This window comes from Nesoenas mayeri, assembly GCF_963082525.1.
Source record: "Nesoenas mayeri genome assembly, chromosome: 1".
Taxonomy (NCBI): domain Eukaryota; kingdom Metazoa; phylum Chordata; class Aves; order Columbiformes; family Columbidae; genus Nesoenas; species Nesoenas mayeri.
The window spans coordinates 29,109,661-29,123,503 of NC_137541.1; the positions used below are offsets into that span (position 1 = coordinate 29,109,661).

The 13,843-nt window shown below is 37.1% G+C and overlaps 1 protein-coding gene across 1 annotated transcript in view; it reads right to left on the minus strand.

Annotated features, from left to right (window-relative positions):
- Positions 1-508: 508 nt before the first annotated feature.
- Positions 509-13,843, minus strand: part of ZNF277 (zinc finger protein 277) — a gene marked incomplete at its 5' end in the record, with an annotated part of 33,555 nt that continues 20,220 nt past the window's right edge. The window contains 6 exon segments of the mRNA XM_080347246.1: positions 509-981; positions 1,957-2,131; positions 2,642-2,684; positions 3,201-3,297; positions 4,517-4,584; positions 11,466-11,598. Of these exon segments, the coding sequence (XP_080203372.1) occupies positions 789-981; positions 1,957-2,131; positions 2,642-2,684; positions 3,201-3,297; positions 4,517-4,584; positions 11,466-11,598 (709 nt within the window). The 3' untranslated portion in view covers positions 509-788.

Here is a 13,843-nt window from a genome sequence, read left to right on the forward strand (position 1 = left end):
TAAAGTTCAGTGTTAAAGGAAAAATGGTAACTTTAATGGGCATCTGAGTTGAGATTTGAGGATTTAATTTGGATTTATGTGTCTGCAATCCGCTAAATAATTTCTTTTGCATCTCAGTTCATGACCATACAAGAGGTCTACTTCAAATTCTTTGGATCTTTGCTGCAATCAAGATTGCAATTGTTCCTACGCTTTTTTAGGCTTTGGATCGGCAGCTTTGCATGCAGTCAGATACCCAGGGGCCAGACAGAGCTTTACTGATGTTTCTGAGTCACTTTTCAGAACAGGCACCATATATCTTATATACTGATGATGAAAAATAGAGATATACAGAGGGTCTAAAGTTAAAAATAGCAAAATTTGCTTTATGTAACAGACCAAGAATTAAATTCAGGCTCTTTTCCATATGATCTCTAACGGCAATAACACATAGAAGATTCACTCATTGGCTCATATATCAAGACGTATTATCCCAATGGTTTGTGCCTTTCACAGGATGGCCTTAAAATAGAACTCAGATTCTGATTTATTCAGAAAAAAAATTAAAGGACAAACTGCAGAAAATCCAGCATTTAATTTTAAAATAAAGCTAGAATTTAAAGGAAGATAAACAAAAGAAGTTTACACTTTCATATAGTATTTGCCCAGTGATAACATCTATGAATCAAATTGTATTCCAATATTAGTGAATGTTGGGTGTTGGTTTGGTTTTTGTTTGTTGGTTGTTTTTTGTTTGTTTTTTTGTCTTGTAGAAGAAACACTCAAAGGTCAGCAACTGTAATTCAAGGTCAAAATTTCTCCTGACTCTTGTTCTCTTCACACAGGAGCTGGTTTAAAACGCTGCTTTGTTTGAGGGCTTTTAGATTGGATATATCTTCGCTTACAACAGGGACATCTTCACTTTTATCTTCAGTTATCAGATCTTCACTGTCTGACAGTGTACACAGGAGTGTATCATTTTCATAGGTAGGAAAATAATACCTGAAAGCAAGAAGGCATAATTACTAGATAGTCACATACTTTGAAAGAGGCAGAGCATATTTTATGAGATTAGAATTTTAAAAGAGGAAAAATTAGAAAAGTCTGGCTGTCTGGAATGACAGTAAACAGCACACCCAAAAATATCAACTGGCATGTACATCTTAGAAGAGTCATGTAGTAGATTTGGCAACAGAAAAGTCCTTCCTCCTATATCTTCATCTGTCTGTTGTCACAACTGAGGCCACAGATCCAGCTTTGTCTCACAACTGCTGAAATGAGGTGTTTGTGTTGGAACGATCCTTGTGCTTTACCACCTATGGCACTACCCCTCAGACCTATTCAGCCTTCTTACAGTCTGAAACAGTGTTATGTTATACTATTTGTTATGGAGAAAACTAAGGATAAGCAACCAACTTGTTTTGATGCCTAAATGTTAGGTAGACATTATGCATATAGCTACATTATACATGCAAAAGAAGGGGTTTGATTTGGTTCTAGAACTGTATGTCCACAGCAGTATCTTTACTAGCAATGAAATATGTGCCAAAAGCCCATTCCAGGCAGGAATCTGTGTAGAGAGCCAACAGCTGGAAGACCTCATGCCTAGAAGAGGGACATTCGCGATGTCACTTTGGTGCAGACTCAACCTTGGTTCCACCAGGAGGGGAGGTGGTCTGAGTGCACCAGGTATGCCTGTCACCGTGTACCGACCTGACAGTGCGGACACAGCTCACGGGGACCGTGCATCCTGGATGCAACTGGAAAAGCAGTATCCCATGTTCATTTTAGCTTCCGACAGTACAGAGATTTCTAATTCTGAGTAGTTTTAAGAGCACTTATTATTTTATCTGGGCTAGTAGAGCTGGGGAGCTCAGGGCACTGTTGCACTGGCAAAAATCAGAACTTTCAACTTACTGTTTTACAGATGTTATGAAGTAACAGTACAAATGCTAGAAGAAACGTGTTTGCCCTTACTGTGGTTGATCCCATGTAGACCTGGCTGGCAGGAATGTAATGTGTTTGGTCTCTTCCATATGGCTTATCAACGCTCCTTTAGACTGAAATTTTTCCTGGCAGTTGTAACAGCGACAATGATGGATTTCTCTTCTGATGAAGTTCACTAGCTTTACTTGCTGATAAAAGTTCAGACCTGGGAGAGATGGGAGCAAACAAGCACTTTGGAAACACGGGAACTAGCCCTTCTTTTAATGTAAAAATTGCAAACACCTTGCTTCCTCTCACCCTACAGCAGAAAGCAAACACTGGCCAAACAAAGCTTAAAGCACAGCCTTCTAATATGCAAATAAGTATTAACAGGCATAACAACAATAATAATAATAATACTAATAATGATAATAATACTTCCAGGGCTTCAGCAGCCAGATTTGGGACACATAGAATGGGTATCTGTAGAAGCTACTCTGCAAAAGAATCCAATGGTTCTAAAGAAAATAGCTCACATCCTTGGCACTAACAACAGTTCCAGAAAAATAAAGTGTTCTTGGCTTTCTTTTGTAAGCTAGCAAAACCAGCTTCCATAATGGAAAAGTTAAATGTCTGAATAAAAATCAAATTGATACAGTTGTTTTCCACTATTATTATGATGTGGTTTTCTCCACACTAGTGGCAAACGCTGACAATTACAGCATCTCTTACTCACCATGCTCTGACTTTATTTTAGGAAAGTCAAATCCATGTGATTTCTGGAGGAAAAAAAAAAAGGAAATAGAAAAATATCTTATTTCCACTACTTCTACTATTCCAAGTTAAAAACAGCTCAGCTTTTCATAGACTGACACAGACATATGCATATAGACATGCAAATGCTAATATATGAAACCACCAAAAGTTTTGTTTCATCAGAAACTTTCATATTCTGTTAAACTGCAACGCTCCTATTAAGTAGTTTATTAAAACTGAAACAGAGATGCTAACCATTAAGTGTATTAAATCATCAAGCCACTATAATATTCAAGATGCTAACTCTTTACTGTCTGTACCAGTCTGTTCACTCATATGTAATAGCTAGTCACACTCTCAATGTAAAATTTGACTCCTCTGCATATTTTAGAGAACAGATGCTGCAGATGCAGACAGGACTTGAGTTCTGTACCACAGCGGGCACTCTAATGCAGCAGCTGATTTGATCTTAAAGATACTACGATCCTACTTTTTAATTCCAACGTGATGAAAGAACTGTTATTTAAAACAAGTCTTACCTGCATGTGAAGATACAGTTTTTCTGTGGTGTCTGCTTGTTGTTCACAGAAAAGGCAAACTGCACATACAGGATGCTCTTCCCAGTCAGACCAGTCTCTTATGATCAAGAGTCAAAAAGATTCATTTAATAGTAGAAAAGAGAACATTTTGTGAAAAGAGACATTTTGTGAAAGGGCACTTCAGAGTCTGCACTCACAGCATTAGAAATAAATCCAGAGAAACTGAATACTTTAACGAGGTGGAAGAGACAGTATGGATTTATAGCTGGATACATTACTAGAATCTGGTTTACAGTCTAAAAGGAATTACAAATTCAAGAATAACTAAGCAGTTACTGTTGGGTAATTCCTGTGCAGACGGGCAGTAAGTCCTACTTGAATTTACCTGCATTAACAAACAGGATCTTAACTTCAGTTTCCATCCAGTTTGGCAAGTCATCAATATTGCATTACAGTGCTTATTTTTATAAGGTCTTTTAAAATTATTTTATACCTTTCTAATCTTTCAATACAGCAGCCAAAGCCATAATCACCAGGCAGAGTTCACTCTAAGTGTTATTTACTTATGAAATATTATTATTCCAGAAAGAGACACTCATTTATGCTACATTTAGATATGCACACAAAGGGTACTCTACCAACATATCCATTGAGATCCCCAATACTGCTGAGAGATAGAAACATGATTGCAACCAGGTCCAATCAAGTAAAATAAAGCTCAAGTCACAGATGGAAGCAGGAAGGTTAGGGGCCCTGATAGCCACAAATTACTTCTTGCTTATTCAATTCTCTACGGCCAAGGAAGCCACCTCTGCAGGAATCTGAGGGTCTGGACCACAGAAGAAAGTGGAGGAGAGGTGGATGTCACCTTCCATCAGCACTGCTGACAAGTTTCCTTCAAAATTCTGCTTTAATCTCTAGTCGTTACTTTTTTAATCAGAATTTTTCATGACATTTCTTTCTCGTGCTGATATTTTTGATGCTTACTCTGGACTTTTAAATTTGAGCAAAACCTGTTCAACCATTTTATAATACAAAAGTAAAAAAAAAACCAACACATTTTGTCTACATCATTACCAACCCAAAAGGCTGTTATTTGAGCTACAGGCAAATAAAAAAATAGGTTTGTGGTTGAAATATGAAATTTACAGTCCCCATTGTGGAGAAGTGTCTTTGATGAGAACAATTTGGAGATTATTTGATTGGCTTAAATGAATTTAAACCGTGTCCTAACTATGCACAGCATTTTCCTAGTAACTACTTTCAACAATAATGGTCTTGCAAGTCTTCATAATGGGCATATAACTAACTCTTACTCTTCTAGGTTATCTAGTAATTCCCGGTCGTCCTCTGACTGCACTTCCTCCCAGGACTTTCCAAATTCCTGGGGAGAAAAAAGAAAAGAAAAAACATTTCCTGATTCACATCACATTTTATATATCAACTGAAAGAACATCCGGGAAGTCACATTCAACATCTTATTTTGGATCACTTTGCTACTTCCATGAGTTAAAGGTAGTCATACAACACTCCTTTAGTAATAACTTTTAAAATAACAATTTGTTTTGTCTTCTAATAGGGCATTTCCCACCCTGCATCTGGGAAGATGATTTGGCTCAGAGCTCTCAAGAAGAGGATCCAAGCTCTGTGTAAAACTAGAGTGTTGCAACACTACCAAGGTGTTCCCGAGGTGGGATGTTATCGCTGCCTCAAGGTTCCCATCACGCTTGCTCAATCCAACGTGCCTACCTTGCTCTTCACGCAGCATATGCTGCTTAAACAAAGCAGCTATCACATCTGAGACTTCAGCTGGCATAGTTACACCAGTCAGTGTTTATACCTTGTACAAGGTTATGTCAATAAAAACACATGGTGTAAACTGAGCTAGAGAGTACTCCAGCAAGGCAGAATGAGCCAGGGCACAGATCTTGGAGCTGGAATCCAGTTCCTCTGAATCCTCTTCTCAGACGTGAATGTAAGCACACCTATTCATGGTGTTCTGCCTTTTACTTTTTGTTTATTTATATCTTAAAGACCTTCAGCACAAAGTATATCACAATATATTTGTGCAGCATTCAGCAAAATTGCAAGCACTCTCAGCATGACTGTGATACAAATAACAGGCAATAAAAAGCTGAAGCGTTCTACTGAAATACCAGCAGTGATCTTTAGGTAGTGTTTTTCCTTCCTCTTATTATTCCTACCTTTAAAAATAAACCAGAGCAAATTAACCAGTAATGAAAATAGTATTTTTGAACTCATACTTTTGATGGCAGTGAAGGATTCACAAAGAACACAGCTGACAGTCTTGTCTCCATTACAAAAAGGCAGTTAATAAAAGGATCATTCCCTCATTTATTTCTTTCAAATATACCCCTATATGTATCAAATATACATATATTTAATAACATCCTTCGTAACAAGTGTTATTATTGCCTTTGTAGTTTGGAAAAAGAAGGAAAAGATATCCATAATTTAACAATTTAATGAGAATTTTCAAAGCTGTTATTGTCTATCAGGTAGATGATAAACAAATGTCTCTAGACAGCTCTAACCATAATGCCATCATATATTACAGAATAAAAATTCACTAATTAATTCAGGGATGCTACATGGCAGTGTGTAAACTCTCTGAGTTACAGGGGAGACTTATTAATGTCACCGTTATTGTGAGATAACATGAAGCCATTAACACCTCTCACCACATGTTCTCCCAGCTGCACACCAGTTTCCTATGGCTGTTAATGTTAACACCTTAATGAGCGGATAGTGGCCCACAACCACTACAAAATGAAGACAAATGCTCACAGTTTTTCCCCTTACCAGCTTGAGATATATGTGCACAAAAGATTATGTTCAAAACAGCAACCAATATTAAACTTCACCTTTTAATTAAATGTGAAAATGATGCACAAGCTTTGTTATTGCTTGCTCTTTCTTTATGGTGTTTCTGTGAAGAAGGCAGAGAAGGATCTTGCAAGAGGTGTCTGTTTCCCTCATCTATTTATATTCAGAGGAGAAAAAAAGGGAAAAGGCAAAAGCTAATCAGATCTTCTGTCACTGGAAAATTGCATGGTGAATGGATAACCAGGATAACATCACACTGCAAAGAAAGTGCCAAGAGACTGAAGCTCAGCAATTGGGTGGGAAAGAGTTCTTTGAAACATTCTTAAAGCTCTTCCATTTTTTTTAAAAACATTTTTTCAGTTCTACAGCTTGATGGGCATCTGGGACCAAGGGTGTCTTTGTTAAGTATTCAAATTCCCTTGCTCTTTCATGTGAGATGCAAGAACTCCCAGCAATCATATTTAGAGATTCCCAAGACATTCTTAACAAAAACAGAGGAAAAAATAGACTTGACATTGTTAATAGTTCAAACAGTAAAAAATGCATAATTAGAAAACCTTCAGGCCTTGCTGTATATTCAAGGAAACCAACTTTTTAAAAAATACTTGCTGTGCACCTCAGAGAGGAAGATCCTATAGAAAAGTGAGGAGAGCACGCAAATGTGTGTGGTTTGATTATTTCTTCTTCCAAAATGAAATCTAAATGCACAGAGATTAATTCCCTCACTGACAATTTATCTTCTCAACTTGAGTGCGGTTTTAAAGATTCTATAGGGAGAAGATCTGTGTGCTTCACTGAGGCAACACATCCCAACTTGAGAAGTGCTGAAATGGGAGAAACTAGAAACAGCAGCTGCTATCCCAAGCAGTTTTCCCACAAGAGCAGTTACTGAACTACAGGCAAATAGTCTTCTAGGCCTATGGGGCTCAGAAACTCCAAACAGATGCTGCTTTCCCCTGCAAATCTTCTCTTGCCCTTCTCACCTGCCTTACTGAGATCATCTGAATTGTTTTATGTTGCTGCAGAACCCGAGATGCTTTATCACACAGAAGAGATGGTCTTACCCCAACATTAGTTAATAGATATTGGATGCATTTCAATATGGACTGTTCCCCCACTTGGAGGACTTTATTAAGTCTTGAACTATCACCAAACAATGAAGGGTTTCTCTTTAATATTTTACAAAATATATGCTGTGTAAGTTAAAACAGGCTAAATATAAATAGTAACCCCCATAACAAAACATTCTCGCCCAGCCTTCAACAGATAATAACAATGATATAGGGCTTGGCAATAAGGAAAAAACATCTTTTTGAGGAAAAGTAAAGGCTTTGTGAAATAAGTTTTCTAGTAAGTAACAGGTACCATTTTCAGCCATCTATCTTAGTCATAAGCGCATTCATATTAGTGATGTTACAATACTACAGATATGCGCTATTAGCTGATTTGAAAATGAACATACGTGCTTCCTACAAAGGATACTCTGTACTTGAAGTGCTGCTGGTAACAGCCAGGTGAACACAGAAGGGACCCTGTCAGTCTGGGTCCACCTCAGTTCCTTGGGCTGGGAAAAAGAGAGTTTTAATACTGTCCTCTGTTCTCTCATGGCCTCCAGCAGGCACCACTAAGTGCTTCCGTCTCCATTTTCACTTGGCTCTTTGTGCAAGGTGAGTCATGGGGCCACAGGCTAACACAGGCACAGAAACAAGAAAATCAGGTTGAAAGTTTTATTTGGAAAAAAAATATAAGCTAACCTACATATATCTCTTGAATGCATTGTTGCTCAGTTCTTTACTTTCTACTGTCAGTTGGTCTTTTTCAATTCATACTTTATGCCTTTCCAAATAGGACTACACATGCTTACACAATATTGACAAAAAACCTCCAAATCCACTGGGGAAGTGACCCCACTGCCTTTCAAGCTGTAATCGCAAAGCTTCCACTCTAATTCAATGTGACTACCTATTAATAAAATCTTGATACTTGCTTTTGAAGGAAATCTGTTATACATGCACATGACAAAAATAGCTTCCACTTCTACTAAAGATCATCTGCTAATACTCTCACCTGAACACTAACCTGTGAGCAACAGAACATGTCAATAACATGGGGGTAGACAAATCAAAGCAGCTTGTAGGTCATGACAGAAGACATAGAAAGTCTCAGACTACTTAAATATTTACAAAGGAATTTGCCCTTATATTACTCACTGTGATGCCAAATCAGAAATTAAGGGGAGGGAATTACCAAAACACAGACATAAAATGTAACTTGTATTATGAAAACTGATTCATACATCTGTGCTAAAAACATAAGGGAGGCCAAAAGCCGAATGGAGGGAAAGGAAGAAGGAAGACAAGGCTGCAGCTCTAAATGAAATCAATGGGAGCTCTGCCATCAGCTTAAAACACCAGTAAGAACTGGCCAGAAGATCATGAGGCCATTCAGCAGACGCTCTCAGGACTTCTGAACAAAAAGCCATTAAAACTTCTCAGTACAAAAGGCCAGAATAAAGGCAACTGCTAGTTCCAGTTTAATATGACTATTTTACGCAGTGCTTGCTGAAGATAATATGTAACGGAAAATTATAAAAAAAAGGACAATAATGTCTGTAAGATGGTTGTACTAAAGAACTATCCAATTAAATAGCTTAAGATCCAGTTGCTGATAGAAAAGCTTTATGGTGTATATCCTAAAAGCAAAGTGGATAAAACTGTAATAATATTGATGTTGATCATCAGAGACCTACATAGTTTTATAGTCTCTTTATGATGAAAACAAATTATCAAACTGGCATAGAAAGATCTTTGTTATATTTTCAAAATTCAAGCTTTTTTTTTGTGAAAACCTACAAAAAAAGATAAATTGTATGCCTACAACTTTAAGTCAAGATGAATTCAGTAGTAAATTCTGAAACAGATAAGATATCTAATCCATGTCTGTGTCTGTGAAATTGTATAATTCCCCTTTACATTTAGAGCAATGCAAAGCACAGGTCTTTAAAACTCAATGAGAAGTTGGCAAAGCTTGGTAACATACTTTTAAAAAATGTCTTCTAGTAAATTGTGAAGTGCTGGGGGAGAGGAATCAAAATCTCTACATCAAGTCATTACAGAAACCAGATATTGCATAACACCTAGAATTCACTTAATATAGACTCAGCTCGAAAAAAAATAATCCTATCACATTAATATGATCTATTGTAGAATACATATGTGCAGTAGAGAAAGTTATTTCTCCTTACATGTAAAGGCCAATCTACTGAACCCCCAGTGAATAAACTAAATCTCTTCCCTTTAACCTTTGTCTCTTTTGTGCAAAAATAAAGGGTTAACCAAAGGCTATTTTGAAAGCAAACACGTTTTACTGCATAGGAACTATCCTAAAAAATTTAATGTAAATGAATAATGTAATCTCACGTGACATTAGCATGCAAATATAGATCTTATAGTGAACTATTGTATAAGTGTTTACGACAGAGTTTTCAGTCTGTTTTTTAATCCTTTATTCAAAAAAATTATTTCTTTAGAGGAAGAAATGTCAGAAGTTCTGATACAGCAACAGTTTGAAGGATCAGCAAGACAGAATAGGAACAGTCCACTGGGTAAAGCATGGAAGGCAACTGAAAATCTGTGGAAAGAAAACACGGCTGTAGCAGAGCACATAGAGCCAGGCAAAGAATTGTGATCATTCAAAGTATGTCCCAGAAGAAGCACTGGCAGCACACTCATACAAACCTCGCACATGAAGACCCCTCTGCCCAATTCAAAACATTTTGGTGGCTTGACATATCTTATTTGAACTACGTTTACCATCCTCTGTAATGACAAGGACCTGAAAAATGCATCTCCAAGTGATGCTGCTAAGTGATCAATACCTGAATTGGTTCAGGCTAGCATAAGAAGTCACTCTGCAAAGTCCTGTACAGAATATCAGCAATAACTACAGAGGACCAAGGCCCTGATGTGAGCAGTGCTCTGTGACCACCCATGCTGTTTAACAGTTCGCATGTTCCATGGCCACGCCAGCAGCACCACCCAGACAACGTTTGGATGTGGTTCAGGAAGCGCACAGGCCACAGTTCATTCTCAGCAGACAGCATACACAAGGTATATGAATATTAGTCTTGCTCTTGTATTTATTTTGGCACATTCTGCTTACTAACATCACACAGCCACTGTGCCTGTAATGATGTTATGACCTCCCTGCATGTCTCAAAAGTTTCTGAAGGAGTATCACATGGTTCTCTGTGCTGCTGGACAGTCATCTAGCTCAATTTCCTGTTCAAAGCTGGACAGATTCAAATCTGAATGCAAACTGGAGACAGAAGGCAATTTAAAGAGGATGCCAAGTTCTGAAAACATAAGATTACCTGCAAGACTAGCAGAGAAGAACAAAACTATTAAAATCACTTAAAACAATTACAGTGTTAAATTCAAGTCTGTTAACTTGCAAGGAAGAAGTGAATGTTTGGTCCTGTTGAGGAGCTGAGAACAGCCACACTGCAGAACTTGACAACTTTTTCTTCACTGTGCAGCAAGCGTAGGTCAGATTTTTAAAGCAGTGATAATTGAATATTTATAAAAGAAAACATAGACCTCAGAACATTGAAAGTATACAGGATCACAGAGGGAATTCACTCCATCTTGGGTAGAAGGGGCTTGGCAGAACATTAAACATACCATTTTTGTTCTCAGTATTAGAGTAAAATCCAGGGAGAGAAATTAATGGAAAGAGTAGGTAAAACAGATGCCTATTTATAAGCTGGGTATTAACACATGTAGAAGGTACAAGACTAGCTCAGGTGAAATAGTTATTTCTGGAACAGAATGTAGCAGCTTTTGAAGCAGCTCCTATATGCATGAGTTGAAGACAGCAAGTGAAATCTGTTACACACACATGCACACTCTCGAAGGTCTGAGATAAAAAAATTTTAATACCTAGCAACATACACCTACCCGGAGGCTAAAAACGAACACTTTCTTTCATCTATGTATCTTTCATTTTCCTCCTCTTTGCATTTAATTTATACTCTGAAGAGCACTTCCAGCTTAAGGTTTGTTGAAAACAAGCTCAAAGCCAATAGCATTCAAGTTAGACTTCAATTTACTTCATTACTCTATCTCATTTTCCTGTCTGGTTATTAAAGCAGAGACTGAGCACTAATGACATGATGATTAGTGTCTCTTCAAGCTGCATTCTTGCATCTCTCAAAATCAATTCTCAACAACAGATGTTTACTATTCCTTAGTTTAACAATTATCCAGAATATCATACCATAAATGAGCATATTTCTTAAGAGTCCTTCACTCGATTTTTGACCTTTGTCAAAATTGCTGGTTTGGAATTCTTCACTTCTAACACGATATTGTCTGTATCTCTTTAGTCAATTTACTAATTATTCATAGAAACACTTACCAAGTAGTTAATTATATAAAATTTGTCATATTCTTTGTTTTTGGCATTTATTCTGCGATGCTGCTTCTTTCTCATGTGATCTTTAAGTGTGTTTTTGTCTCTGAAGACTTTTTCACAGTATAAACACTGTAAACTAGAATAAAAAGGTAAACAGGTCAACATGTTAAAATGAAAATAGTACAAGATAATATCCTTAGCTAAGCTGGAAATATATACAGTAAGATTAATTCTAAGCATGTGAGAGCCTGCTAAATGAAAAAGAAAGTTTATTTGAAAAAAAAAAAGTACAAGATAATCTTAGATCACAGCACAGTCAACGAAACACAGAGATGATAAAAACAACATAAAATAAAAATATAGATAATAAAAAGTTTATTGTTTGCCCCACATGCAAAGTGGGAGAAAAGTCTGATTACCCAAAATTGTCCAACCAGGGCACAGGAAGGACGCTGATTGGTCAACAAGTGAATTCTTAACTTAGCATGCACTTATCCTGGCATCCAATCCATCAGTAACTGTTTACTTGTAATTTAGAGTGAAAAACTCTGAACTCTGTATGTGCTATGTATCTTTAAAAATAATCTAAATTAGCTAAACAGGAAGTTTTATACTTTTAACTCAACAGGGAGGCTAAGTGAAACTTTGCCAGGGTGATCAATGGGTTTTGAAATACCACAAAATCAAATTTAGTTAATAAATTCACAAATACACACACACACATGAATGTATATATTAATTAATGTCACGTGTCAATGTATATATTAATTAACATATATGCCTATATACATACATATATGTATACACATATATGCACATACATAGACACGAATTACTATGTATATGCACACATTACTTGAGAAAGTGAAAACATTCATTCACAAATGAGAGTTTTACCACAGTGCGTCTTCCAGAGCAATTCAAACAAAACGGAAGTATACAGAAGCTGTATCCAATTCTCTATTCTGAGTATTATAAAATAATTGTTCTCTCCACTCTTCTATCAACTGACACCTGAAAGTTGAGCCTATAAAGCATTAAGTCAAATCTCTTGACTGAGACAGTGGACTATGAGGACAGTAATCTGCATTTCAGCCTAAATGGGCGATTCTCCGTGAAACAGATGATGGTCTTTTTTTTCTGGCCGAGACATAGTAGAGCCCTGAGCTTACAAGAACATTCTTGTTTCATGGATATAGGTCTTGAGCCTCCAGTTAGCCAAAGCGCTAAAAGATTTTTCTTGTAAGTGGTGGCTTACATATTCTACCAAGATGGAGATAGTTTCTTGGGCTGTTTGAAAAATTAACCCTGCAGTGGGTGGGGAAAACCCTAGAAAACAATTTCTCATTAAATAAAAGCTTTCTAACTGTGGCATTATATCTTTGCATTGGAAATGCTGGCTAGCAGGAAAAACAAATTGATAGGAGGCAAAAATGACAGCACTTTAAGACAGAAAACTCAAAGATATTTAAAAAATGTGGTGGCTGTGAATTCAAATGATCAGCTTTATTTTTCTTTACTCACAGATGAAAGCATGTTTCATTGTATAGTCAGAAGGAATTTTAAGTGTCTGATTCAGGCCCTTCTGTGATTTCCCCAGGTTTTAAGATACAGATGTCACAGAAGAAAATGATTTTCTTACTCAAGCATTTGCCCCCACAAAACCCACTAATATTGGGCCTAGAAGGTCTGTACCTACACCCTGAAAACCCTCATACTCGTTTTGAAAAGGTACATCTGCATTCCCATGTGTGGAGCAGCAATTCAGGATTTTCAGTATCTTTTTGCCTTCCAAGAACTGTTGTAACACTTAAGCCTACTGTTAAAGACGTTTGGAGTTCTCCTTGCAGCCTCAAAATCTAAATATTGCCTTGTTGGTGAATCACAGGTTCGACGGCAGAATACGTCTATGTATTTCAATATCTGCTTTCCTCCACCTGCCAAGAGCAAAGTGTTTGCTCTGCTTGGGAAAGGCCTTCCCAGGAAGACTATGCAATGCTTTTCCTCAGCATGCACAATGTAGTCATGCTGTTTTCCTGAAACAAGATTTTCCTCTTCTTAATAATATTTTCAGGCACCATTCTACCAGCATAGCTATCAAGTCTATTCTCAGCAGTAGCAGGAGTGGCCTTTCACTGCTTTGGAAGCGATTTCAGCATGTGTATTAACTACAGAGAAGACTGGCTTTGAGAAACCTCCATATAAACTATTAGTAGCTCCTACTAATAAATATTAATAGTAAAGCTGCAATTTATCAGTCAGCAAGGTAACTGAGTGCATTAGGCAACACCAATGATAACATAAAAGGCATTCTTAATACATCTTCATTTCTGGAAGAAGTTAACCTGTATCTCTTGTGTCTCTGCATTCTTTGCCAGGCC